Below are 26,958 nucleotides of genomic sequence, written 5' to 3'. Positions count from 1 at the left end.
AGCTTGGTGGGTGTGGTGGTGTGTGCCTGTAGTCCCAGCTACTTGAGATGCTGAGGCAAGAGAATTGCTCGAGCCTGGGAGTTCCAGGCTGCAGTGAGCTGTGATTACACCACTGCATTTTAGCCTGAGTGACAGAGCGAGACCTTGTGTCTAAACAGACAAACGAAATCGGCTCTGTCACTTTTGGACTGCATAATTTCAGACACATTACTTAACCTTTCTTGGGTCTCAGTTTTCTTGTTTGTAAAATGGGAATATTAGTACTTACCCTATAGTGTCATGATGACATGTAAATGCTTACTTCTTAGGTTATGATAATTTAAAAAGACAATTCATATAAATCTCTTTTTTCGGTTAATAAATAATTGTGTATACTTGGCCGGGTACAGTGGCTCACCTTTGTAATCCCAAACTTTGGGAGGTCAAGGTGGGTGGATTACTTGAGGCCAGGAGTTTAAGACCATCCTGGCCCATATGGCAAAACCCTGTCTCTACTAAAAATACAAGTATTAGCTGAGCATGGTGGTAGATGCCTGTTGTCCCAGTTGCTCTGGAGGCTGAGGCAGGTGAATCGCTTGAATCAGAAGGCGGAGGTTGCAGTGAGCCGAGAATGCACTAGTGCATTCCAGCCTGGGTGACACAGCAAGACTCTGTCTCAAGAATAAAAATAAGGGCTGGGCGCGGTGGCTCACGCCTGTAATCCCAGCACTTTGGGAGGCCGAGGCAGGCAGATCACGAGGTCGGGAGATCGAGACCATCCTGGCTAAAACGGTGAAACTCCGTCTCTACTAAAAATACAAAAAATTAGCTAGGCGTGGTGGCAGGCACCTGTAGTCGCAGCTACTCAGGAGGCTGAGGCAGGAGAATCGCTTGAACCAGGGAGGCAGAGGTTGCAGTGAGCCGAGATCCCGCTGCTGCACTCCAGCCTGGGCAACAGAGCAAGACTCCATCTCAAAAAAATAAATAAATAAAAAGAAAAAAAAAACCAAGAATAATTGTATATACTTTCGATGTGCAATATGGTGATTTTATACATTTACATTGTGCAGTGATTAAATCAAGCTAATTAACATAACTGTCACCTCACTTATCTTTTTTTCTGGTGAGAACATTTAAAACCTACTCTTTTAGCAATTTTTTTTTTTGAGACAGAGTCTTGCTTTGTCTTCCAAACGAGTGCAGTGGTGCAATTTTGGCTCACTACAACCTCCACCTCCCAGGTTCGTGTGATTCTTGTGCCTCGGGCTCCTGAGTAGCTGGGATTACAGATGCGCACCACCATGCCTGGCTAATATTTTGTATTTTTAGTAGAGACGGGGTTTTGCCATGTTGCTCAAGCTGGTCTTGAACTCCTGAGCTCAGGCAATCCACCTGCCTCGGCCTCCCAAAATGCAAGCATTACAGATGTGAGCCACCACGCCTGGCTCTTTCAGCAATTTTAAAATATACATTATTACTAACTACAGTCATCATAGACCTCTGAAACTCATTCTTCCTTCTAACTGAAGCTTTGCAGCCTTGGAACAACATCTCTGACACCTCTGTATCCCCCAGCCCCTTCCCCTGGGCTCTAGTTATCAACATTCTACTCTCTAGTTTTTTTTTTTCTTTTTTTTGAGATGGAGTCTCGCTCTGTTGTGCAGTGGCACGATCTCTGCTCACTGCAACCTCCGCCTTTCAGGTTCAAGTAATTCTGCCTCAGCCTCCCAAGTAGCTGGGATTACAGGCGCCCACTACCATACGCGGCTAAGTTTTGTATTTTTAGTAGAGACGGGGTTTCACCATATTGGCCAGGCTGGTCTCAAACTCCTGACCTCAAATAATCCTCTTGCCTCAACCTCCCAAAGTGCTGGGATTGTAGGCGTGAGCCACCATGCCCAGCCTATACTCTCTACTTTTATGAGTTTGACTATTTTAAGATTTCACATGTGAGATCATATAGTATTTTTTTTATTGTGTCTGACTTATCTCACTTAGCATAATGTCCTTCAGGTTTATCAGTATTGTTGTTGCAAATGACAAATTTTCCCTCTTTTTTTTTTTTTTAAATAAAGTCTTACCATCTTGCCCAGGCTGGACTCGAACTCCTGGGCTCAAATGGTTGTCCTTCCTCGGCCTCCTGAGCAGGCTGGCACTACACCCAGCTTCTAGACTGAACAATATTTTATTGTGCAAATATATCACATTTTATTTATTCACTTATCTGTTGATGGATATTTAGATTCCATATCTTAGCTCATATAAAGCACTTAGTAAGTGTACTGCTTGACACATTTTGTAAGGACTCAACAGAAATGGTTCTCATACTTGCTAATAATCTGATTCACCTCTCAGATACCTGAATGTTACTTTCTTTAAATCTTATTCCTGGACCGCATGAGGATTCCCCTTTTTCATAGTAGTTTATTTCACTCAGCTTACTCTGAGAATAAGCCATCTGCAGATATTATTGTAGTTCACATTGCTTGATGTGGTATATTTATATTACAGCTTGTTTACAAGGTCAAGTCAAATCATATATTGGAGAAACTGGCATTGAGTTCTGTGAATGCCAGTGAACAGACTGAATGGCAACAACTTGTAGACGATGCTAAGGAAAATCTACATAAAATCCAGGTATGTTTTTCTTGTCACGTACTAGAGTATTTAGACTGATGTGTTGATCAACGTTAGATTGCCTTACTGTGTCTGGCATTTGTGAAACAGGACGATGAATTTGTGGTGAATTACTGCCTGAAGGCTCAGTGGATAACCTATGAAACGACTCAAGAGATGCTGAATTATGCCAAAACCAGGGTAGGTTCGTTTTTTTGTATTTTGGTGTTTTTTGTTTGTTTTTTTTTTTTTTTGAGGCAGAGTCTCGCTCTGTCGCCCAGGCTGGAGTGCAGTGGCCGGATCTCAGCTCACTGCAAGCTCCGCCTCCCGGGTTCACGCCATTCTCCTGCCTCAGCTTCCCGAGTAGCTGGGACTACAGGCGCCCGCCACCTCGCCCGGCTAGTTTTTTTGTATTTTTTAGTAGAGACGGGGTTTCACCGTGTTAGCCAGGATGGTCTCGATCTGACCTCATGATCCACCCGTCTCAGTCTCCCAAAGTGCTGGGATTACAGGCTTGAGCCACCGCGCCCGGCCTGTATTTTGGTTGTTGTGGGTGGGGGAGAATTTGCTTTAATCTCATAATCCTGCCTCAAATATATTTTTTCCTCCTATCCTCTGTGTGTATTATTAATAAAAAAGTTTTTATAATAGCTTAATGGAGATAATTCACGTCCTATACAATTCACCCATTTAAAGTATACAGTTCAGTGGTTTTTAATATATTCCTTGAGTTGTGCAAGCATCATTAATGTCAATTTTAGAACTTTAAAATCTCCCCTAAAAGAATCTTTAGGGTCAGATGTGGTGGCTCACACCTTAATCCCAGCAATTTGTGAGGCTGAGGTGGGTGGATCACCGGAGGTCAGGAGCTCGAGACCAGCCTGGCCAACATGGTGAAACTCCGTCTCTACTAAAAATATAAAAATTAGTTGGGTGTGGTGGCACATCCCTGTAGTTCCAGCTACTGGGGTGGCTGAGGCATGAGAATTGCTGGAATCCGGGAGGCGGAGGCTGCAGTGAGCTGAATTTGCGCCACTGCTCTCCAGCCTAGGCGACAGAGCGAGACTTTATCTCAAAAAATAAAAATTAAGGCTGTGCGCGGTGGCTCAATCCTGTAATCCCGGCACTTTGGGAGGCCAAGGTGGGTGGATCACCTGAGGTCAGGAGTTCAAGACCAGCCTGGCCAACATGGTGAGACCTCACGTTGTCTCTACTAAAAATACAAAAATTAGCCAGGTGTGGTGGTGCACACCTTTAGTCCCAGCCGCTTGGGATGCTGAGGCAGGAGAATTGCTTGAACCTGGGGGGTGGAGGTTGCAGTGAACTGAGATCAGCCACTGCACTTCAGCCTGGCGACAGAGACTCCGTCTCAACAGAAAAAGAAAAAAAATTAAAAGATAAAATTTGTAAATGTCTGGGTGAGGTGGCTTATGCCTGTAATCCCAGTACTTAGGGAGGCAGAGGTGAGTGGGTCACCTGAGGTCAGGAGTTCAAGACCAGCCTGGCCAACATGGGGAAACCCCATCTCTACTAAAAATATAAAAATGAGTTGGGTGTGGTGGTACAGTCCTGTAGTTCCAGCTGCTTGGCAGGCTGAGGCAGGAGAATCGCTTGAACCTGGGAGGCAGAGGTTGTGGTGAGCCAAAACTGTGCCACTGCAGCCTGGGCAACAGAGTGAGACTCTGTATCAAAAAACAAAACAAAATCAAACCTCTATGCCATTAATAGTCATTCCCCATTTCCTCCAGTCCCCCAGCTTCAGGAAACCACTAATTTACCTCCTGTCTCTCTAGATTTGCCTGTTCTGAACGGTTCAAATAAATGGAGTCATATATGTCTCCTTCATGTCTGGCTTCTTTCACTTAGCATAATATTTTCAGGGTTTGGGCTGGGTGCGTTGTTTCACGCCTGTAATTCCAGCACTTTGGGAGGCCGAGGTGGACAGATCACGAGGTCAGGAGATCGAGACCATCCTGACCAACATGGTGAAACCCTGTCTCTACTAAAATACAAAAAATACAAAAAGTTATATGGGCGTGGTGGCGCATGCCTGTAGTCCCAGGAGGCTGAGGGAAGGGAATCGCTTCAACCCGGGAGGTAGAGGTTGCTTTGAGCCGAGATCATGCTTCCAGCCTGGTGACAGAGCAAGGCTCTGTCCCCAAAAAAAAAAAAAATAAAAATAAATATTTTCAGGGTTCATCCATGCTGTAGCACGTCAGTGCTATATTTCTTTTTGTTGACAAATAATATTCTATTTTATGGATATACCACATTTTGTTTCTCCGTTTACCAGTTGATGGACATTTGGGTTGTTTATACTTTTTTCCCCCAATTTTGTTAAAAAAATACATAACATGAAATTTACCATCTTAACCTTTTTTAAAAAAAATGTATTTTGTTTTATTTTTGAGAGGGAGTCTCGCACTGTCGCCCAGGCTGGAGTGCAGTGGTACGATCTCAGCTCACTGCAACCTCCACCTCCTGGGTTCAAGTGATTCTCCTGCCTCAGCCTTCCAAGTAGCTGAGATTACAGGTGTCCGCCACCACACCTGGCTAATTTTTGTATTTTAGTAGAGACAGAGTTTCACCATGTTGGTCAGGCTGGTCTTGAGCTCCTGACCTAAAATGATCTGCCTGTTTTGGCCTCCCAAAGTGCCGCAATTATAGGCATGAGCCACTGCACCCGGCCTATCTTAAGCATTTTTAAATTTAGTGGTATTAAATACATTCATAATCACATGCAGCCATCATCCATCTCCCCAACTCATTTCAACGTTATGAAACTGAAACTCTGCCCATTAAACACTGACTTCCCATTTCTCTGTCCTCCCAGCCCCTGGCAAACCATCTGCTGTCTATGTATATAATTTTGACTACTAATTACCTTATATTAAATGGAATCATACAGTACTTGTCTTTTGTGACTGGCTTATTTCACTTAGCATAATATCTTCCAGGTTCATTCATGTTGTTGCAAATGACACACTTTCTTTCTTGTTTGTTTATCCATGGTCCCTGACTCTGACCATAACCCTGACTTCTTTAGTATTTCCACATTTTTGCTGCTGTGAATAATGCTGCTATGAATATGGCTGTACAGATGTCTATTTGAGTCCCTCTTTCAGTTCTTTTGAGCATATACCCAGAAGTGTAAATGTTGGGTCATATGCTAATTCTCTTTTTTTGAGACAGAGTCTCACTCTGTCTCCCAGGCTAGAGTGTAATGGCGTGATCTTGGCTCAGTGCAACCTCTGCCTGCCCCCCAGGCTCAAGTGATTATCTCAGCTCAGCCTCCCAAGTAGCTGAGATTACAGACATGTGCCTCCACACCCAGCTAATTTTTGTATTTTTAGTAGAGATGGGGTTTTACCATGTTGGCCAGGCTAGTCTTGAACTCCTGACCTCAAGTGATCCGCCTGCCTCAGCCTCCCAAAATGCTGGGATTACAGGCGTGAGCCACCACACTGGGCCCTAATTCTCTTTAATTTTTTAAGGAACTATCGTATTTTCCATAGTGACTGTGCCATTTCACATTTCCAGCAACAGTGCGTAAGTGTTCCAATTTCTCCACGTCTTTGCTAACACTTTGTTCTTGAGACAAGGTCTTACTTTCACCCAGGCTGGAGTGCAATTGTAATGCATTGCAGACTCAAACTCCTGGGTTCAAGCAATCCTCCTGCCTCAGACTCTCCAAGTGTTGGGATTGGGGCCAGCACGGTGGCTGTAATCCCTGTACTAATGTATGTAAGGTGGGAGGGTATGCTTTGATACTGTTTGTATATATTAGTCGTATGCCAAAGAAATAATTTTTTTAAAAATGGATTCTTGGCTGGGTGCAGTGGCTCATGCCTATAATCCCAGCACTTTGGGAGGCCCATACAAGCGGATCACTGGTGGTCAGGAGTTTGAGAGCAACCTGGCCAGTATGATGAAACCCTATCTCTACTAAAAATACAAAAGAAAAATTAGCCGGACCTGGTGGTGCATGGTTGTAATCCCAGCTACTTGGAAGGCTAAGGCAGGAGAATTGCTTGAACCCAGGAGGTGGAGGTTGCAGTGAGCAGAGATTGCACCACTGCACTCCAACCTCGGTGACAGAGCAAGACCCTGTCTCAAAAAAAAAAAAAAATAATAATGATAATAAATAAAAAGGGATTCTTTTTCTGTTATAGACCTTTTTTAACATGCAATTTTTGCAGTTGCAAATAATGTCATTTTTTGCAATGACCCATGAGTATTGTTGCTATTTATTTATTTATTTTTATTATTATTTTTTTGAAACGGAGTCTCATTCTGTACCCCAAACTGGAGTGCAGTGGTACAACCTCGACTCACAGCAACCTCAGCCTCCTGGGATTCTTCTGCCTCAGCCTCCTTAGTAGCTGGGACTACAGGTGTGCGCAACGATGCCTCGCTAATTTTTTGTATTTTAGTAGAGACGGGGTTTCACCATGTTGCCCAGGGTCATCCCAAACTCCTGAGCTCAAGCAGTCTGCCCACCTCAGCCTTCCAAAGTGCTAGGATTACAGGTGTGAGCCACTGCCTCTGACCAAATGCATTATTTTTAAAAACATGTCCGTTCTTTATAGTTTACTATTCATTTCACACTTAAATGCAATTTATTTTTTAAAAAATTTTGTTATTTCACAGAAAATCCATTATTTAGGAACTAGCCAAATAGTAGATATTCTTCTAATGGTATTTCTTATTATTCTTACTTAGCTTTTGAAGAAAGAAGATAAAACTGCTCTCATTTATTCCTATGGCTTGCAAGAGGTAATTACATTAGATTTCTAGGTTAATATGTGGGTGAATATACCTTTATGTTTTCCATTCAAAATAGACCCATATTTTATCAAGAGCAAGTTATTTCAATACCTTAGTTTTCTTAACTGCAAAATGGTAATATTAATAGGTACTTACTTTATAAAGTCATTTTGAGATCAAAGGAAATAATTCCTGTAAACTGTTGTGCATGGTACCTGGTACCTGCTAAACATTCAGATGAAGATAAGCTGTGATGATGATTATGATGGTGCCAAAATACATGTGTGTGTGCATGTGAGCATATAAATATTTAAATTCTTAGTTCAAAGTAAATATTGTAATCCAGTTGGATTTTACCATAAGAACTTAGAAATCAGTGAGAAAATGGATTTTAAAGCGTTCCTACATTTATTGTGTATGTGCCTTTATAATTGGATGTAATTGGAAATGTTTTTCTTATCCCATGTTTTGTGTGTATGTGTGTGTGTGTGTGTGTGTATGTGTATGTATGTGTGTGAAATAAAGGCAGTCTTATGGGAATTGAGTTGTGATGCGAGATAAATGTGAATGTGTATAGACATGTGAAATGTAATGATTAATTGTTAATGTTTTTTAATTTCAATATTGTTGCATATAAATTCAGATTATTAAATTATTTCTTCAGGTTCTAAGAGCTCATGCAAAATTGACTACTTTTTATGGAGCATTTGGACCAGAAAAATTCAGGTGTGTACATTTTCTGTTAAAATTTTTTTGGCCAGGCATGGTGTCTCATGCCTGTAATCCCAGCACTTTGGGAGGCTGAGGCAGGCGGATCAACCAAGGTCAGGAGTTCGAGACCAGCCTGGCCAACACGGCAAAACCTCATCTCTACTAAAAATACAAAAGTTAGCCGGGCATGGTGGCGTTCATCTGTAATCTCAGCTACTAGAGAGGCTGAGACAGGAGAGTCGCTTGAACCCGGAAGGTGGAGGTTGCAGTGAGCCGAGATCGTGCCACTGCACTCCAGCCTTGTCGCAAGACTCAGTCTCAAAAAAAAAAAAATTTTTTTTTTTTTTTTTAGAGTATAAGTTACATAGAAATTTGGAATGTCATAACAGGTATAGCATTCCTCTTGCTGAATTTGTGTTTCTATGGGGGCTATTGAGTGATAGAAAATATTATCTTTTCAGCAACAAAAACTGGCTGAACATCCTTGTTGTCATTTCTTCTTTTCTGAGACAGGGTCTCACTCTGTCACCCAGGTTTGAGTGTGGTGGTGCGATCATAGCTCACTGCAGCCTCAACTTCTTAGGCTCAGTAAAAATCTAACTATCCTGGATAAATCAAGTATTTGGTTCCTTGTCTGCAAAGAAGTAAACTGTCTTAAAACCATTTCTAAGTTTCAATGTTCTAAGGTTATATAGATTTATATTGATTCTGTAGCTGACATTACTATTTAGCAGTAATAATTATGTCCTATATGACACAAAACATTGTTTATATTGCAAGGCATTATGGAAACCTTTCATGTACAACAGGTACTCCAAGACACCCGCTAACCCGCAGCTCCCAGGTCATTCTCTGTGGGCTCAAGCAGCCACTCCACGGCGGCCACAATTTTTTTTTTTCCTAATAGTAAATTTACCCATGAATTGTGTTCACTAGGCCACCCTAGCAGTGAGAATGGCAGATCTTCATATGTGTAAGTCCATCTTTTCTATCCTATTGATTAATAGCCATAAAAATTGGATTTACTAGTGTTTTACTTACTGAAAATGTCACCTCTTTAGAATGATCTGTCTCTTCTTGTAACGCCAGTCGTGCCCATATGATGACTCTTTCCACAGTTTTCTCAGCTTCAGCAGGAGGCAAAGACTTCAACAGGAGATAGGCTTCACCCTATAAACAGGGTTTGAAAGGAAGAAAAAGGCCGGGCGCGGTGGCTCAAGCCTGTAATCCCAGCACTTTGGGAGGCCGAGACGGGCGGATCACGAGGTCAGGAGATCGAGACCATCCTGGCTAACATGGTGAAACCCCGTCTCTACTAAAAATACAAAAAACTATCCAGGCGAGGTGGCGGGCGCCTGTAGTCCCAGCTACTTGGGAGGCTGAGGCAGGAGAATGGCGTGAACCCGGAAGGCGGAGCTTGCAGTGAGCTGAGATCGCGCCACTGCACTCCAGTCTGGGCGACAGAGCGAGACTCCGCCTCAAAAAAAAAAAAAAAAAGAAAGGAAGAAAAAACAGCTGGTACTTGCAAAGGACAGTGTGGCCTTACCTCTTTCTTTTCTATTTAAAGATGAAAATACATCATTTGGAAAAACATTATGGTTCAATGTTTTTTGTATTTTTTTTTAAATTTTTTTTTGAAACGGAGTCTCGCTCTGTCACCCAGGCTGGAGTGCAGTGGCCGGATCTCAGCTCACTGCAAGCTCCGCCTCCCAGGTTTATGCCATTCTCCTGCCTCAGCCTCCCAAGTAGCTGGGACTACAGGCGCCCGCCACCTCGCCCGGCTAGTTGTTTTTTTTGTGTGTGTGTTTTTTTTAGTAGAGACAGGGTTTCACCGGGTTAACCAGGATGGCCTCGATCTTCTGACCTCGTGGTCCACCCGTCTCGGCCTCCCAAAGTGCTGGGATCACAGGCTTGAGCCACCGCGCCGGCCAAAAATAATTATTTCTATGTGCAGTGATTATCTGAGGTGGGCCCGACAGGAAGCTACATGTATCTGAGGAAGGTGGTGGGAGTTCTAGGGTCCGAGATAGGAAGGAAATGTGCTGAGGAAGGTGGCGGCAGTTCTAGGGTCCGAGATAGGAAGGAAATGTGCTGAGGAAGGTGGCGGCAGTTCTAGGGTCCGAGGTAGGAAGGAAATGTGCTGAGGAAGGTGGCGGGAGTTCTAGGGTCCGAGGTAGGAAGGAAATGTGCTGAGGAAGGTGGCGGCAGTTCTAGGGTCCGAGGTAGGAAGGAAATGTGCTGAGGAAGGTGGCGGGAGTTCTGGGGTCCGAGATAGGAAGGAAATGTGCTGAGGAAGGTGGCGGCAGTTCTGGGGTCCGAGGTAGGAAGGAAATGTGCTGAGGAAGGTGGCGGCAGTTCTGGGGTCCGAGGTAGGAAGGAAATGTGCTGAGGAAGGTGGCGGGAGTTCTAGGGTCCGAGATAGGAAGGAAATGTGCTGAGGAAGGTGGCGGCAGTTCTAGGGTCCGAGGTAGGAAGGAAATGTGCTGAGGAAGGTGGCGGCAGTTCTAGGGTCCGAGGTAGGAAGGAAATGTGCTGAGGAAGGTGGCGGGAGTTCTAGGGTCCGAGGTAGGAAGGAAATGTGCTGAGGAAGGTGGCGGGAGTTCTGGGGTCCGAGATAGGAAGGAAATGTGCTGAGGAAGGAAATGTGCTGAGGAAGGTGGCGGGAGTTCTGGGGTCCGAGATATGAAGGAAATGTGCTGAGGAAGGAAATGTGCCGAGGAAGGTGGCGGGAGTTCTAGGGTCCGAGATAGGAAGGAAATGTGCTGAGGAAGGTGGCGGGAGTTCTGGGGTCCGAGATAGGAAGGAAACGTGCTGAGGAAGGTGGCGGCAGTTCTGGGGTCCGAGATAGGAAGGAAACGTGCTGAGGAAGGTGGCGGGAGTTCTGGGGTCCGAGATAGGAAGGAAATGTGCTGAGGAAGGAAATGTGCTGAGGAAGGTGGCGGGAGTTCTAGGGTCTGAGATAGGAAGGAAATGAGCTTTGCACCGTGTGATCTTTGGAACTGGGTTTTTTTTTTTTTTAGTTTTTGTTTATGAAGAACAAAACTAATTAAAATGCATTTAAAGATATCCACTTAAAAGGTATAACCTTAATTTTTTTAAAAACTGACCTTTCCCCCTTCTTTGTCTATTCAGTGGCAGTTCTTGGATTGAATTTCTAAATAATGAAGATGATCTCAAAGATATTTTTTTACAGCTAAAAGAAGGAAACCTTGTATGTGCACAATACCTTTGGCTTCGACATCGGGTAACATGTTTTACATTTTTTCCTTAACAGCTTTGTAGCTCCTGAGTTAGGTGATTGAATCAATGTTGGAAACTAACAGGATGCAAGTCTGACTGGGTGATGGGGTGTTTTCTGATTGGTTCTTAAAATATGACTTGCTTTTGTTCACAAAGGGCAAGGGGATAAAAAAGACTTTCCCCATGGGCTGGGTGCGATGGCTTACGCCTGTAATCCCAGCACTTTGGGAGGCCGAGACGGGCTGATCACTTGAGGTTGGGAGTTCGAGACCAGCCTGGTCAATCAACATGGTGAAACCCTGTCTCTACCAAAAATAAAAAATTTGCTGGGCATGGTGTCACGTTCCTGTAGACTCAGCTACTTGGGAGACTGAGGCAGGAGAATTTCTTTAACCTGGAAGGTGTAGGTCGCAGTGAGCCGAGATCATGCCACTGCACTCCAGCTTGAGTGACAGAGTGAGACTCTGTCCCAAAATAAAAGACTTTCCCCAGAGAAAATTGTCCTCTGATGATATTAAATCAGAAGTACAGTGAAGGTACAGTAGAACCTTATTTTATCCAATCATTAAGAGTCTAGCTTCTTGGGAGCTAAATGATGAGAACACGTGGATGCATAGAGGGAAACACATACCAGGGCCTTTCAGAAGGTGGAGGGTGGGAGCAGAGAAAGTATCAGGAAAAATAACTAATGGTTAATAGGCTTAATAACTGGGTGATGAAATAATCTGTACAACAAACCCCCTTGACAAAAGTTTACCTACATAACAAACCTATACTTATGCCACTGAACTGAAAAGTTAACCAAAAAAAGAGTCTAACTCCTAATCTTAGCTCAAAAGGCAACATCTGGTTTATTAGTGGGCTTTCTAATGTAGCATTGGTGGAGAAGATGTTGCTACAGTAGCTTAGATTGTGGTAAAAGATTGCCCCTTAAAATTGCTTGTCTTCATCCCCTTAAGGTTGGCTGAAGTTGGTATAGAGTATTAGATCCATGAAGTCATAACTTGTCGTGATGCCATTAATGGCTGCATTGCTTGTTAGAATTCCTACTATCACCCGCAGTTAAGTTTTCCTTAGAATACTCGTTCTCTGCTGGTTCCTCTGCTACATGATAAACTATTTGACACTCAGCGCCGTGACATTGCCTATAGTATGCAGCTCCCAACTAGAAACATTTGCATAGTGTAAATCTCCTTTAGCACTCATTATTAAATCAGTAAGGTATTCCTTAAAATGACTTCCTAAAATATCTTTGTCAAACATTTGGGAGGTTTTTGTTTTAAATTTGTCAGATCTTAGTTTTTTGCTCCTTATAATTTAGGCAAACTTTGAAAGCAGATTTGATGTGAAAATGCTGGAGAACTTGCTCAACTCAATTTCTGAATCAGTCTCTTTGCAAAGGCTATGTCCATGGTTTAAAAATGATGTGATTCCATTTGTAAGAAGGACTGTACCGGAAGGACAGGTGAGTTGTCTTCAGTATTTCTACTCTTGATGACTTTATTTTGTTTTTTACATTAGATCATTGAAGATTAAGTCATGTTAATACCAGTTAGTTAAACAGTTAACTAACACCTGTGTTAAAGTGTCTCTTAAAAGACAACCATGATTCAGGATGAGCTGTTTTCATTTGCAACAACGTAGATGGAACTGGAGATTATTATGTTGAGTGAAATAAGCCAGGCATGGAGAGACAAACATCACATGTTCTCACTTATTTATGGGATCTAAAAATCAAAACAATTTAACTCATGGCCATAGAGAGTAGGAGGATGGTTACCAGAGGCTTGGAAGCGTTTTGGGTTGATGGGTGAGAGGTGGGGATGGTTAATGGGTACAAAAAAATATATTTAGAAAGAATGAGGCTGGGTGTGGTGACTCACGCCTGTAATCTCATCACTTTGGGAGGCTGAGTTGGGTGGATCACCTGAGGTCAGGCGTTTGAGACCAGTCTGACCAATATGGGGAAACCCTGTCTCTACTAAAAATACAAAAATTAGCTGGGCATGGTGGCATGCACCTGTAATCCCAGCTACTTGGGAGGCTGAGGCGGTAGAATTGCTTGACCCAGGAGGTTGCAGTGAAGCGAGATCCTGCCATTGCATGAGATCCAGCATGGGCGACAAGCGAAACCCTGTCTCAAAAAAAAAAAGAATGAATAAGACATACTATTTGATTACACAAGAGAGTCAATAATAGCTTAAATCTGTATTTAAAAATAACTAAAACAGTGTCATTGGATTGTTTGTAACACAAAGGGGATGGACACCCCCTTCTCCATGATGTGATTATTTCACATTACATACCTGTATCAGCACATATCATGTACTCCACAAGTATGTACACCTACTATGTACCCCCCCACACAAACACAAAAGACAGTCATGGATAAGACGTTTATAGACAAATTAAATTTCTAAAGGAAAAAAAGAAATGGTGGAGGTTTTTAGTTATATCAGTGATTATCTATTAAGACTTTATTTTTAAATGATTTATTTCAGATAATTCTTGCAAAATGGTTGGAACAAGCAGCCAGGAACCTTGAATTAACTGATAAGGTAATACTGATTTAATTAACAGTAAAAAGACATTTTGCACACTCCCAACAGTATAATACGTTGTTTGGAACTGTCTGTAATCTTTTTTTTAAAGGCAAATTGGCCAGAAAATGGACTTCAATTGGCAGAGATATTTTTTACAGCAGAAAAAACAGACGAGTTGGGATTGGCATCTTCCTGGCATTGGATTTCCTTGGTATGATGTGGAGAATGGACTTTTAGTAATGAAACAGTCAGTTTACCTGAAAGGGTTTGTCCGCATGTATGTAAAGTATCTGGACATATATCTACTTCTTAAATTTTCAGTTTTTGTGTTCCTTTTTTTTGTTTTGTGCCTTTAAAATCCATATGTAGGAAAGTTTGCTTTTTTTTGTTTCTAATATTTCTGTTACAACTTCAACCTATTTATTTATTTATATATTTATTTATTTACTATTTGTTTTTGAGACAAGGTCTCACTCTGTTGTCCTGGCTGGAATGCAGTGGTGCAACCACAGTTCACTGTACCCTCAACTTTTGGGCTCAAGTGATCCTCCCACCTCAGCCTCCTGAGTAGCTGGGACTACAGGTGCACATGACCATGCCCGACTGATTTTTGTAGTTTTTGTAAAGAAGGGGTTTTGCCATGTTGCCCGGGCTGGTCTTGAACTCCTGGGCCCAGGCGATCCACCCACCTGGGCCTCCCAAAGTGCTGAGATTATAGGTGTGAGCTACTGTGCCCAGCCCTCTCAACCTGTTTTTTTTTTTTTTTTTTTTGAGATGGAATCTCGCCCTGTTGCCCAGGCTGGAATGCAGTGGTGCAATCTCAGCTCGCTGCAACCACCACCTCCCAGGTTCAAGCAATTCTCCTGCCTCAGCCTCCCATGTAGCTGAGATTGCAAGCACTGCCACCATGCCTGGCTAATTTTTTTTTGTATTTTTAGTAGAGATGGGGTTCCACCATGTTGGTCAAACTAGTCTTGAATTCCTGACCTCAGATGATCTGCCCTCCTCGGCTTCCCAAAGTGCTGGGATTGCAGACATGAACCACTGCTCCTGGCCCCCTTCAACCTGTTTTAATGAACAGTTTTTCTCTATTGAACCAACCAAAAGGGGAACTATATAAACATTCTGCTAAGTGGTATAATTGGGATTTTCTGCATTAGCAGCATTTCACAATCCTTTGAAAAATTAGATCTTAGCTGGGCATGGTGGCTCACGCCTGTAATCCCAGCACTTTGGGAGGAATCCGAGGCAGGTGGATCATTTGAGTTCAGGAGATCAAGACCAGCCTGATTAACATGGTGAAACCCCGTGTCTAGTAAAAATACAAAAACAATTAACCAGGCCTGGTGGTGGGTCCCTGTAGTCCCAGCTATTTGGGAACCTGCGGCAGGAGAATCGCTTAAACCTGGGAGGTGGAGGTTGCAGTAAGTTGAGACCGTGGCACTGCACTCCTGCCTGGGTGACAGAGCATGACTCTGTCCATCCCCCCCACCCCTAAAAAAAGAAAAATTAAGTCTTGATAGTACGTTAGTATTAGTTTTCAAACGTTGTATCTATCAAGTCACCTTTTCTATATAAGAGCTTTTTCCTCTTACTGTAAAACATGATTTTTATCTTTTCCCTGTAAACTTTTATCAATATTGAAGGTTCTGTTCTTTGTATATAATTTTAGGAAATGTTATGCCTTTATATCTCGTTATGATATATAATCTCTATAGATAGATGGGACACTGAGCACTATCTAAATGATGCTGTGTACTAAGTATACTTGGGTTCTGAAAAAGTATTATACTAATATTTTTAATTTTTCTATTTTTAAGAGAAAGAAAATTTCTTTCAAATTCTGATCTATACTAATTTAGTTAAAATACTACAAAATTTAGAGCATAAGTCGGTTTAAACTTGCAGGTTTCCTCTTATGTGCATAACCAGGGTTATTTCTTATTTTATCTGAAATAATTCTGATTCTATTTTTCTCTCACACTTTTATTTTATATCGTTAACAACTTTAACACTTGTTTTAGAAGGATTATCAGAACACAGAGGAAGTATGTCAGCTGAGAACTTTGGTAAATAACTTGCGAGAATTGATCACACTGCATAGGAAGTACAACTGCAAATTAGCCCTCTGTGATTTTGAGAAGGTAAAGTCCAAGGTCATAGGATTTATTTTGTATGTCAAGTTATGGGTGGAGTCTGTATTTATGCCATCTTTCTTTCCTTTGGCATCCAGGAAAATACAACCACCATAGTGTTCCGAATGTTTGATAAAGTGCTGGCCCCAGAGCTCATTCCCTCTGTCCTAGAGAGGTTTGTAAGAGTTTACATGAGAGAACATGACTTGCAAGAGGAGGAACTTCTGTTGCTGTACATAGAGGTAACTTTTCCTTTAGATCTAATCTTATTTCTTGGATCTGTGCAGTGCAGCACTGCAGTAAATATTTAATTTTTTAAGGAATGTCATATGCTTTATCAGTAGGACTCATGCAGCATATTGAATTGGTTAAAAATGTGGGTTAATTCTGCTACTAATCATCTTGAGCAGAGTGGGGATACATTAGGACTGTGAACCCAGAAAATCTGAGACAGGTCTCAGTTAATTTAGGGAGCTTATTTTGCCAAAGTTGAGGATGCGCCCATGACACAGCCTCAGGAAGTCCTGAAGACATGTGCCCAAGGTGGTCCAGGCACAGTTTGGCTTTATATATTTTAGGGAGAGACATGAGACATCCGTCAGCATATGTAAGAAGTACATTGGTTCTATCTGGAAAGGTGGGACAACTTGAAGCAAAGGCAGGAAGGCTCCAAGCGGGAGGGAGCTTCCAGGTCACAGATAGGTGATACAAAACATTAAAATTCTTTTGAGTTTCTGATTAGCCTTTCCAAAGGAGGCAATCGGATAAGGCAGCTATCTTAGTGAGCAGAGGGGTAACTTTGATAGAATGGGAGGCAGGTTTGCCCTAAGCAGTTTCCAGCCTGAGTTTTCCTTAGTGATTTTGGGGGCCCAAGATATTTCCCTTTCACAGTACTTTCTTCAAAGGGCTATTATGAGATCACAGGAGCGTGAGCTCAATAAATATTAGCAATTATTTCTTGTGGACATTATTAATGTGCTACAGTAATCTTATTTGTAGATTCTTCAAGAATATTTCATTCTTAAATTTTCTATACCATATAAAACTAAAGGCCCATTTTTTTTGCAGTTTTGTATTTGTAGACCGTTATTCAACATTTATGACTAATTAGAATTTTTAGGGTTTTTTTTTTTTAACACATCTATCAAGGCCATGTAATATCTGTATCTAGCTTTATGTGGCATTTTTTAATGGGAATTTTTAATTTTTAAAAAACATACATTTTTATCCCTTTTTAGGATTTACTGGATAGATGCAGCTCAAAGTCCACATCACTCTTTGAAACAGCATGGGAAGCAAAGGCCATGGCAGTAATAGGATGTTTATCTGACACGGACGTAAGTAAATTGTGACCATTTGTGTTTCCCTTTTGAGCATTAAGTCTTTTCTGAAAACTTTTTTCTGTTCATAAAAGCAACATATATATGTTTTTGTTTGAGATGAGTCTGGCTGTGTCGCCCAGGCTGGAATGCAGTGACATGATCATGGTTCACTGCAGCCTCAACCTCCCTGGCTCAAGCAATCCTCCCACCTCGGCCTCCTGCGTAGTTAGGACCATAGGCGCGTGCCACTACATCCAGCTCATTTTTGTATTTTTTGTAGAGACAGGGTTTCCCAGGCTGGTCTTGAACTCCTGGGCTCAAGTGATCTGCCCGCTTTGTTCTCCTAAAGTGTCTGTTTTATTTAATTACAGAAAATAAAAAGTGAATGTTTACTCATTTCCACCCCCAGGGTAACCTCCATGGACAGTTGTATGCATATCTTTGCAGGCTTTTCTGTGGTTATGCAAACATGGAGAGTTTCTTTTTCAGTTACCGCCTGCAATGTGAGACATTTTTTAATATGTTGTAATATGCCTTTATTTTAACTTCGCACTGTTGTTACCACTATAAAATAGAAGTAAAATAATGAAAACTGTTTTTACGCCAGAGACTAAGGCTGGACACAGTGGCTTATGCCTGTAATCCCAGCACTTTTGGAAGCCAAGGTAGACAGATCGCCTGAGCTCAGGAATTTGAGACCTGCCTGGGCAACATGGTGAAACCCTGTCTCTACAAAAAATACAGAAATTAGCCAGGTGTGGTGGTGCTCACCTGTAGTCCAAGCTATTTGGGAGGCTGAGGCAGGAGAATTGCTTGAACCCAGAAGGTGGAGTTTGCAGTGAGCTGAGATTGCGCCACTGCACTCCAGCTTGGGCAATGGGAACGTGACCCTGACTCAAAAAAACAAAAAAACCCAGAGATTGTAAAGACTGTAGAAAGCAATAAAGCTGTGTGTCTTAGCTTACAGCAGACAAAAGACTCTTCTGAAGTTTTCTGAATAGTCAAATTGTTCTCTGTATGTGAAAACTGAAGAAATAAATGGTTTTCCAGTGAGTAGATGAAATATTCTCAAACTACCATGTGGTTGGTGTAAGACCTCTGCTGATTAGACTGTGCTGTTCACTTGCATGCATCGTAAACCTGAGGGCTGTTCCTTGTCCATGTGTGCATCTTTTTGTAGCTCATATTTGATGCTGTGCTCAAGATCATGTATGCGGCAGTGGTTCCTTGGAGTGCAGCTGTGGAGCAACTGGTGAAACAGCACCTGGAAATGGACCATCCCAAGTAAGATTATAGTCTACCAAACAATGTTTTGCGCTCTGGAGAAACATTGTGTTTCGAGTTGACGTTCATTTATGTTTCTATATTGTTTACTGTGTCCCATAGTACTTCATAAAAAAGATAATCCATGTTAATATGGATAAATTTGCTTTCAGAGTCAAGTTATTACAGGAAAGTTACAAACTAATGGAGATGAAAAAACTTTTACGAGGATATGGCATAAGAGAGGTAAATCTCTTAAACAAGGAAATAATGGTGAGTACACTCTTTGAAGAGTCTTTTTTCTCTTTTCTTTCATTTCTAGGGCAACATGGGAAACTAAATGAGGATTTTATGTTCTAGGAGGCTGATACAGCTAGGTTTTTCCACTACGTTTCTTTTGTTAGATATGATGTTAATAAGGTGTTCAGTTATTTATAAGAGTATTTATATTTTTTGACATGGAGTTTCGCTGTTGTTGCCCAGGCTGGAGTGCAATGGCGCGATCTCAGCTCACTGCAACCTCCGCCTCCTGGGTTCAAGTGACTTTCCTGCCTCAGCCTCCCAACTAGCTGGGATTATAGGCATGTACCACGACGCCTGGCTAAATTTCTTTTGCATTTTTAGTAGAGATGGGGTTTCTCCATGTTGGTCAGGCTGGTCTTGAGCTCCTGACCTCAGATGATCTGCCCGCCTCGGCCTCCCATAGTGTTGGGATTACAGGTGCAAGCTACTGCACCTGGCCTTTTTATGAGAGTATTAAAGACACCAAATAGGCCAGGAGTGGTGGCTCACACCCATAATCCCAGCACTCTGGGAGCCCAAGGTGGGTGGATCATGAGGTCAAGAGATCGAGACCATCCTGGCCGACATGGTAAAACCCTGTCTCTACTAAAAATGCAAAAAAATTAGTAAGTTATGGTGGCACGTACCTGTAGTCCCAGCTACTTGGGAGGCTGAGGGAGGAGAATCACTTGAACCCGGGAGGTGGAGGTTGCAGTGAGCTGAGATTGCGCCACTGCACTCTAGCCTGGCAACAGAGGGAGAGGAGACTGTCTCAAAAAAAAAAAAAAAAAGACACCAAATAGTAAATTAAGAAGTTATAGAAGAAAGAAGACAGGACTGTGGAATGATCAGAATATAAATCATGTTTTAATTTTTCATACAGTTTAGTTTTTTGCTGCATTATTTTAATTTTTTGGCCACTTTGCGCTTATGAGCAAATGATTTCTTGGTTTTCTGTGAGTTTTATAACAAAGAAATGTTCATATTATCTGTTGCAGAGGGTGGTTAGATACATTCTCAAGCAAGATGTCCCATCTTCTTTAGAAGATGCTTTAAAGGTGGCCCAAGCGTTTATGTTATCTGATGATGAGATCTACAGTCTAAGAATTATTGACCTGATTGATAGAGAACAGGTTTGTAAGTTTTATGTTGTCATTTCGTATGGCTTCTTTGTTTCTGTGTTATTGTTTTTTTTTTTTTTGAGACAGAGTCTCGCTCCATTGCCCAGGCTGGAATGCAGTGGCTGTGTTTCACCATGTTGGCCAGGCTGGTCTGAAACTCCCAACCTCAAGCAATCCACCCACCTCAGCCTCCCAAAGTGCTGAGATTACTGGTGTGAGCTACCGTACTCGGCCTATTGTGTTTTTAAATGTCATTATTTTTATATGATTCTATAATCATAGCAATGCCTAGGAATTAAATCTTCGGTATCTAGGATCGTATTTTACATTTATTTTATTGTTTTCTGTCATCAAAAATGGATTTTCAGCATCAGGATGGATAGCTGATGCATGTGGGGCTTAAAACGTGGTTGACAGGTTGATGGGCACAGCAAACCACCATGGCACATGTAACAAGCCTGCACTTTCTGCATTTGTATCCTGAAACTTAAAGTAACATAAAATAAAAATGGATTTTCAGATTATTAAAACATTGAACCATAATCTGTTTTTCCAAATGATGTATATTCATCTTTAAATAGAAAAGAAAGAGGTAAGGCCACACTGTCCTTTGCAAATATCAGCTGTTTTTTCTTCCTTTCAAACCCTGTTTATAGGGTGAAGACTGTCTCCTTCTGTTGAAGTCTTTGCCTCCTGCTGAAGCTGAGAAAACTGCGGAAAGAGTCATCATATGGGCACGGTTGGCATTACAAGAAGGGCCAGATCATTCTAAAGAGGTGACATTTTCACTAAGTAAAATATAAGTAAATCTAATTTTTATGGCTATTAATCAATAGGATAGAAAAGATGGACTTACACATATGAAGATCTGCCCTTCTCACTGCTAGGGTGGCCTAGTGAACACAATTCATGGGTAAATTTACTGCTAGTTTAAAAAAATAAAAATAAAAAAAAAACAATTGTGGCCGTCATGGAGTGGCTGCTTGAGCCCACAGAGAATGACCTAGGAGCTGTGGGTTAGCGTGTGTCTCTGAGTACCTGTTGTACAGGAAAGGTTTCTGTAATGCCTTGCAATATAAACAATGTTTCCTGTTATATAGGACATAATTATTATCAAATAGTAATATCAGCTACAGAACCAATATGCATCTATATAATCTTATAACATTGAAACTTAGAAATGGTTTTTTTTTTTTTTTTTTTTTTGAGACAGAGTCTCGCTCTGTCGCCCGGGCTAGAGTGCAGTGGCCGGATCTCAGCTCACTGCAAGCTCTGCCTCCCGGGTTTACGCCATTCTCCTGCCTCAGCCTCCCGAGTAGCTGGGACTACAGGCGCCCGCCACCTCGCCCGGCTAGATTTTTGTATTTTTTTAGTAGAGACGGGGTTTCACCGTGTTAGCCAGGATGGTCTCGATCTCCTGACCTCGTGATCCGCCCGCCTCGGCCTCCCAAAGTGCTGGGATTACAGGCTTGAGCCACCGCGCCCGACCTAGAAATGGTTTTAAGAGAGTTTACTTTTGTGCAGATGAGGAATACTTGATTTTTCCAGAATAGTTGGATTTTTACTGATTTTTAATTTTTTCTTTTTTTAAATATTATATTTAGGAGATGAGGTCTTGGTGTGTTGCCCAGGTTGGTCTTGAACTCCTGAGTTTAAGTTCTCTTCTAGCCTTAGCCTTCCAAGTAGCTGGGTTTACAGGCATGTGCCACCATGCCCAACAGTTGGGTTTTCTTTCTTTTCTTTTCTTACCTATTTTGAGACAGAGTTTTGCTCTGTTGCTCAGGCTGGAGTGCAGTGACACGATCTCGGCTCACTGCAACCTCTGCCTCCCAGGTTGAAGCGATTCTCCTGCCTCAGCTGGGAGTAGCTGGGATTACAGGTGCCCGCCCCCACACCTGGGACATTTATGTATTTTTACTAGAGACAGGTTTTACCGTGTTGACCAGGCTGGTCTCAAACTCCTGACACCAAGTGATCTGCCCATCTCGGCCTTCCAAAGTGCTAGGATTACATGTGTGAGCCACCACACCTGGCCAACAGTTGGGTTTTTAAACCCCTAAGGATAGATACCTCCCAACTTCTCTCTTCTCTCAGTCCATTTCAGTAATGTTTTTTCCTGTTGGAAAAGGAAGTTGTTGTTTTTGTTAACACCTAATATTTACTATGCAATAGGTTAAGTTAAATAGCTATTTCTTGTTCATAACAAAGGTGTGAAGTAGTTCCTATTGTTGTCTCCTTATATATTAAGTTAGAAAACTAAAATATTAAAAATATTAAGGTAAATGACGTTTTTCCAAGGTTGTTAGAAAGGGGCAGAACCTCAGCTCAAACTGTCTAATACTGTCGTCTGTATTCTTAACTACCAGTTTGAATTGCTCCCGTTATGAAACTATTTGAATTTTTTTATGGCGAGGCACTTACTAAACATTTTACATACATCATGTCTTTTAATTAAAGCATCTCCTTTTTTTCCTTCTCTTTTTTTTTTTTTTTTTGAGATGGAGTCTCGCTCTGTCGTCCAGGCTGGAGTGCAGTGGCTGGATCTCAGCTCACTGCAAGCTCCGCCTCCTGGGTTCACGCCATTCTCCTGCCTCAGCCTCCTCCTGAGTAGCTGGGACTACAGGCACCCGCCACCTCGCCTGGCTAGTTTTTTGTATTTTTTAATAGAGACAGGGTTTCACCGTGTTAGCCAGGATGGTCTCGATCTCCGGACCTCGTGATCCGCCCATCTCGGCCTCCCAAAGTGCTGGGATTACAGGCTTGAGCCACCGCGCCTGGCCTTTTCCTTCTCTTAAAAAATTTTTTTTTAAATAATCACTGGAAGGTAGTGATTATTACATTAGACTTCTGTTCTCTAGGCCATTTTTTAGATTTCTGTTCTTTTTAACTTTTCCAAATGTTTTTTCAAATAACAACTCTAAAAGAGAATAAGGATCTGTTAATCATAATGTAGTTGAAAGGTTATTTGGGAGAGTTGCATATTCTTTGGTATTTCTAAATCATATATCCAGGAGTTCATACTGGAGTTTTTCAGGTCTACCCTGTGTAACGCTCATTAACGATTCATTTCTCAGCTGCCCAACTCCTCCATGATTTTTTTTTCTGCTTCTGTGGTTATTGTGTATTTGTATATGTACTACTGAATTGGTCAGAAAAGGAAGTAGATTTTATTTTGCTTTATTTATTTATTTTTAGGGCAAGGCCTGGAGAATGTCTGTAGCGAAGACATCCGTGGACATTCTTAAGATACTATGTGACATTCAGAAAGGTAGCTTTTATTTCTGTTTTCTCATCTCAGTTTTGTTCCAAAGCTCATCCTCTTCAGAAAGAGGCATCAATGATAACTCTCACCATACCCACAGTTTTTCTGGTTCTGATTGTGTTTATTGATCTCACCCATTTTGCTTCATGAAAAGTCTTTCTTCCTTTTTTCCTTTATCAGCAATGTAAGAATAGACGCATGCAAAATCAACCTATCGTTTGTTTATATGTTCACTTACTATTTAGTGCTAGACTAGATTTCCTTAGTGTCTCGCACTAATTGCTCATTTTTCTCATTTATTGGTTGCTTATGATGGTGGGGAGAAGCCATTTGAACTGGAAGTTAAATAAAACAATTAAGAAAGTAACTTTCCAGGGAAAAAAAAGAAGCTACAATTTACTTCAGAAAAATAACTTTTTTGTAACCCATAAACTTCTGTTTTCTACCTCCTGAAAGAATAATTAGATTTTTTTCAAATTAGATCTCTTTTTGTACTTAGTTACTATATATTATCATCTGAGAAGAACTACTGAAGACTTGAGATGAGAGAACCAAAGCTAATTAAAATTTCTTCTCTTTAAAATTCTGATAATATGAGAATTTTCATGTCTGCTATAACTTTTAAAAATTTAATTATAGACAATCTGCAGAAGAAGGACGAATGTGAAGAAATGTTGAAACTATTTAAAGAGGTTGCTAGCTTACAGGTAAACATATCAAGCCATGTTAAACATTATTACTTGACCAGTCAGTGCATTTGTGCCTCCTTAAAGTTTTCTGCATGGCTGGGTGCGGTGGCTCACCCCTGTAATCCCAGCACTTTGGGAGGCTGAGGCGGGCAGATCACAAGGTCAGGAGATCAAGATCATCCTGGCTAACGTGGTGAAACCCCATCTCTACTAAAAGTACAAAAATTTAGCCAGGTGTGGTGGCACGCACCTGTAGTCCCAGCTGCTCAGGAGGCTGAGGCAGGAGAATCGCTTGAAACCAGGAAGCGGAGATTGCAGTGAGCCAAGATTGCGCCACTGGACTCCAGCCTGGGTGACAGGGCAAGACTTCATCTCAAAAAAAAAAAAACGTTTTCTGCACTAGCTTTTGGGAACTGGAGATACTGGTTTTCCTTCTCTCTCTCTGTCTCAACAGCTGTATTGAGATGTCATTTACATACCACGTAATTCATCCATTTAAAATATGCAATTCGATTTTTTTTTGGTATGTTGTATTATTAATTAATTAATTTATTATTTTTTTTTGAGACAAAGTCTCACTCTGTTGCCCAGGCTGGAGTGCTGTGGCACAATCTCAGCTCACTGCAGATTCTGCCTCCTGGGTTCAAGAGCTTCTCCAGTCTCAGCCTCTCGAATAGCTGAGACTCCAGGTGTGTGCCACCACACATAGCTAGTTTTTATGTTTTTAGTAGAAATGGGGTTTTGCCATGTTTGCCAGGCTGGTTTCAAACTCCTGGCCTCAAGCGATTTGCCTGCCTCAGCCTCCCAAAGTATTGGGATTATAGGCATGAGCCACCGTGCCTGGATGCATTATTAATTTTTAATTGTGTTAAAATACTTATAACAAAATTTTCCATGTTAACAGTTATTTTGTTTGTAATTCAGTGGTGTTAATTACATTCACAGTGTTGTGCAGCCATCACCTCTATCTACTTTTTCATCACCCTGAGCAGAAACTCTGTAGCCGTGAAACAATAATTCCCCTTTCCTCTCTTCCCCCAGCCCCTGGTTTTCTCTACTTTCTGTCACTGTGAATTTGCTTATTCTAGCTATTTCATATAAGTGGAATCATACAATTAAGCATGTAAAGGAGTCCTATGACCCAAAAGTTTGAGACCTGCTGTAAATAGCTTTTTCTGTGAAAAGCATCTGGAGGCCGGGTGCAGTGGCTCATGCCTATAATCCCAGCGCTTTGGGAGAATGAGGCTGGAGGATCACTTGAGCTCAGGAGTTTGAGACTAGCCTAGGCAACATAGTGAGACCTTGTCTCTACTAAAAATAACAAAATTTAGCTGGGCGTGGTTATGTGTACCTGTAGACCCAGCTACTTTGGAGGCTGAAGCGAGAGGATGGTGTGAGACTAGGAGGTGGAGGCTGCAGGAGCTGTGTTTATACCACTGCACTCCAGCCTGGGCAATAGAGTGAAACCCTGCCTGAAAATAAGTGAATGAATGGATGGATGAAAACAACTGGAAACTACTTGGCCGAGGTGGGGAGGGGAGGAGGGCACAGGTCGAAAAACTACCCATCAGGTACTATGTTGGGTGATGGGATCAGTTGTGCCTCAAGCCTCAGCATCACACAGTATACCCAGGTGTACCCCTGAATCTAAAGTAAAAGTTAAAATTATTTTTAAAAAAACCAAAAAACTATAGATTAAACAGACTTGGGACTTTGTCTTGCTTACCTTTGCTACAGGAAAACTTTGAGGTCTTTCTTTCATTTGAAGATTATAGCAATCGTTCCCTGGTAGCAGATCTCCGTGAGCAGCACATTAAAGCTCACGAAGTTGCACAGGTGAAACACAAACCCAGGAGCACCCCGGAGCCCATAGCTGCTGAGATGCAGAACCCAAGTATGGAATCAAAGCTGCACAGACAGGCACTGGCCCTGCAAGTGTCCAAGCAAGAGCTGGAGGCAGAGCTGACCTTGAGAGCCTTAAAAGACGGGAACATCAAAACAGCACTGAAAAAATGCAGGTGACATTCCAGGTCCCTGAATTGCATAGCTTCTCTGAAAGTAAATTGCGGCTAGGCGCAGTGGCTCACGCCTGTAATCCCAGCACTTTAGGAGGCTGAGGCGGGCGGATCACAAGGTCAGGAGATCGAGACCATCCTGGCTAACATGGTGAAACCCTGTCTCTTCTAAAAATACAAAAAATTAGCCAGGCGTGGTGGAACGTGCCTACAGTCCCAGCTACTAGGGAGGCTGAGTCAGGATTGTGGTAGGTTGCAGTGAGCCAAGATTGCACCACTACACTCCAGCCTGAGAGACAGAGCAAGACTCCGTCTCAAAAAAAAAAAGAAAGAGTAACAATTGCCTGATTTCTTTCTTCAGTCATAAGGGTAGGGCCAGTAACACTCTTTTTTCACAGAAGCGATTCTTGATTTCTCACCCTCAGAGCGTATTTTGGGCCTCAGTGTCAGAAAGTAGTAGCATAAAAGGCAAGTAAGCAATACTGCAGAGTTAGGTAACATAACCATTAAATTTAGGTTACTGTGCACTTCAGCAGCGAATGGTATCCTTAGTCATTTGAAAAACAGCCTGGGGCCAGGTGTGGCGACACGCCTGTAATCCCAGCACTTTGGGAGTCCGAGGCGGGTGGATCACTTGAGGTCAGGAGTTCAAGACCAGCCTGGCCAACACCATGAAACCCTGTCTCTACTAAAAATACAACTATTAGCTGGGTGTGGTGGTGGGCACCTGTAATCCCAGCTACTCGGGAGGATGAGGCAGGGGAATCGCTTGAACCTGGGAGGTGGAGGTTGCAGTGAGCCGAGATCGTGCCATTGCACTCCAGCCTGGACGACAGAGTGAGACTCAGAAAAAGAAAAACAGGCTGGGCGCAGTGATTCACACTTGTAATCCCAGCAATTTGGGAGGCCAAGGCAGGAGGATTACTTCAGCCCAGGAGTTTTGAGACCAGCCTGGGCAACATAGTGAGAACTCATCTATACAAAAAAAAAAATTTAAAAATTAGCCAAGTGTG

The 26,958-nt window shown here is 42.1% G+C and overlaps 1 protein-coding gene across 1 annotated transcript in view; it reads left to right on the top strand.

Moving 5' to 3' along the window:
* The window catches only part of KNTC1 (kinetochore associated 1), a 100,120-nt gene that overhangs the window by 29,796 nt on the left and 43,366 nt on the right, over nucleotides 1-26,958 (top strand). Inside the window, exons 17-34 of the mRNA XM_010368364.2 lie at nucleotides 2,491-2,616; nucleotides 2,707-2,796; nucleotides 7,318-7,371; nucleotides 8,027-8,088; nucleotides 11,206-11,317; nucleotides 12,635-12,778; nucleotides 13,815-13,871; nucleotides 13,966-14,067; nucleotides 15,881-16,000; nucleotides 16,090-16,233; nucleotides 17,230-17,328; nucleotides 18,494-18,597; nucleotides 18,750-18,849; nucleotides 19,857-19,991; nucleotides 20,636-20,755; nucleotides 23,175-23,247; nucleotides 23,881-23,948; nucleotides 25,668-25,948. Of these exons, the coding sequence (XP_010366666.1) occupies nucleotides 2,491-2,616; nucleotides 2,707-2,796; nucleotides 7,318-7,371; nucleotides 8,027-8,088; nucleotides 11,206-11,317; nucleotides 12,635-12,778; nucleotides 13,815-13,871; nucleotides 13,966-14,067; nucleotides 15,881-16,000; nucleotides 16,090-16,233; nucleotides 17,230-17,328; nucleotides 18,494-18,597; nucleotides 18,750-18,849; nucleotides 19,857-19,991; nucleotides 20,636-20,755; nucleotides 23,175-23,247; nucleotides 23,881-23,948; nucleotides 25,668-25,948 (1,991 nt within the window). The remainder of the gene's footprint in view (nucleotides 1-2,490; nucleotides 2,617-2,706; nucleotides 2,797-7,317; nucleotides 7,372-8,026; nucleotides 8,089-11,205; nucleotides 11,318-12,634; nucleotides 12,779-13,814; nucleotides 13,872-13,965; nucleotides 14,068-15,880; nucleotides 16,001-16,089; nucleotides 16,234-17,229; nucleotides 17,329-18,493; nucleotides 18,598-18,749; nucleotides 18,850-19,856; nucleotides 19,992-20,635; nucleotides 20,756-23,174; nucleotides 23,248-23,880; nucleotides 23,949-25,667; nucleotides 25,949-26,958) is intronic.

The sequence above is a fragment of the Rhinopithecus roxellana genome, chromosome 10 (assembly GCF_007565055.1).
Source record: "Rhinopithecus roxellana isolate Shanxi Qingling chromosome 10, ASM756505v1, whole genome shotgun sequence".
NCBI classification, from domain to species: domain Eukaryota; kingdom Metazoa; phylum Chordata; class Mammalia; order Primates; family Cercopithecidae; genus Rhinopithecus; species Rhinopithecus roxellana.
Note: the sequence above shows the minus strand (reverse complement) of the source record. Positions and strands in the feature narration are given on the sequence as shown.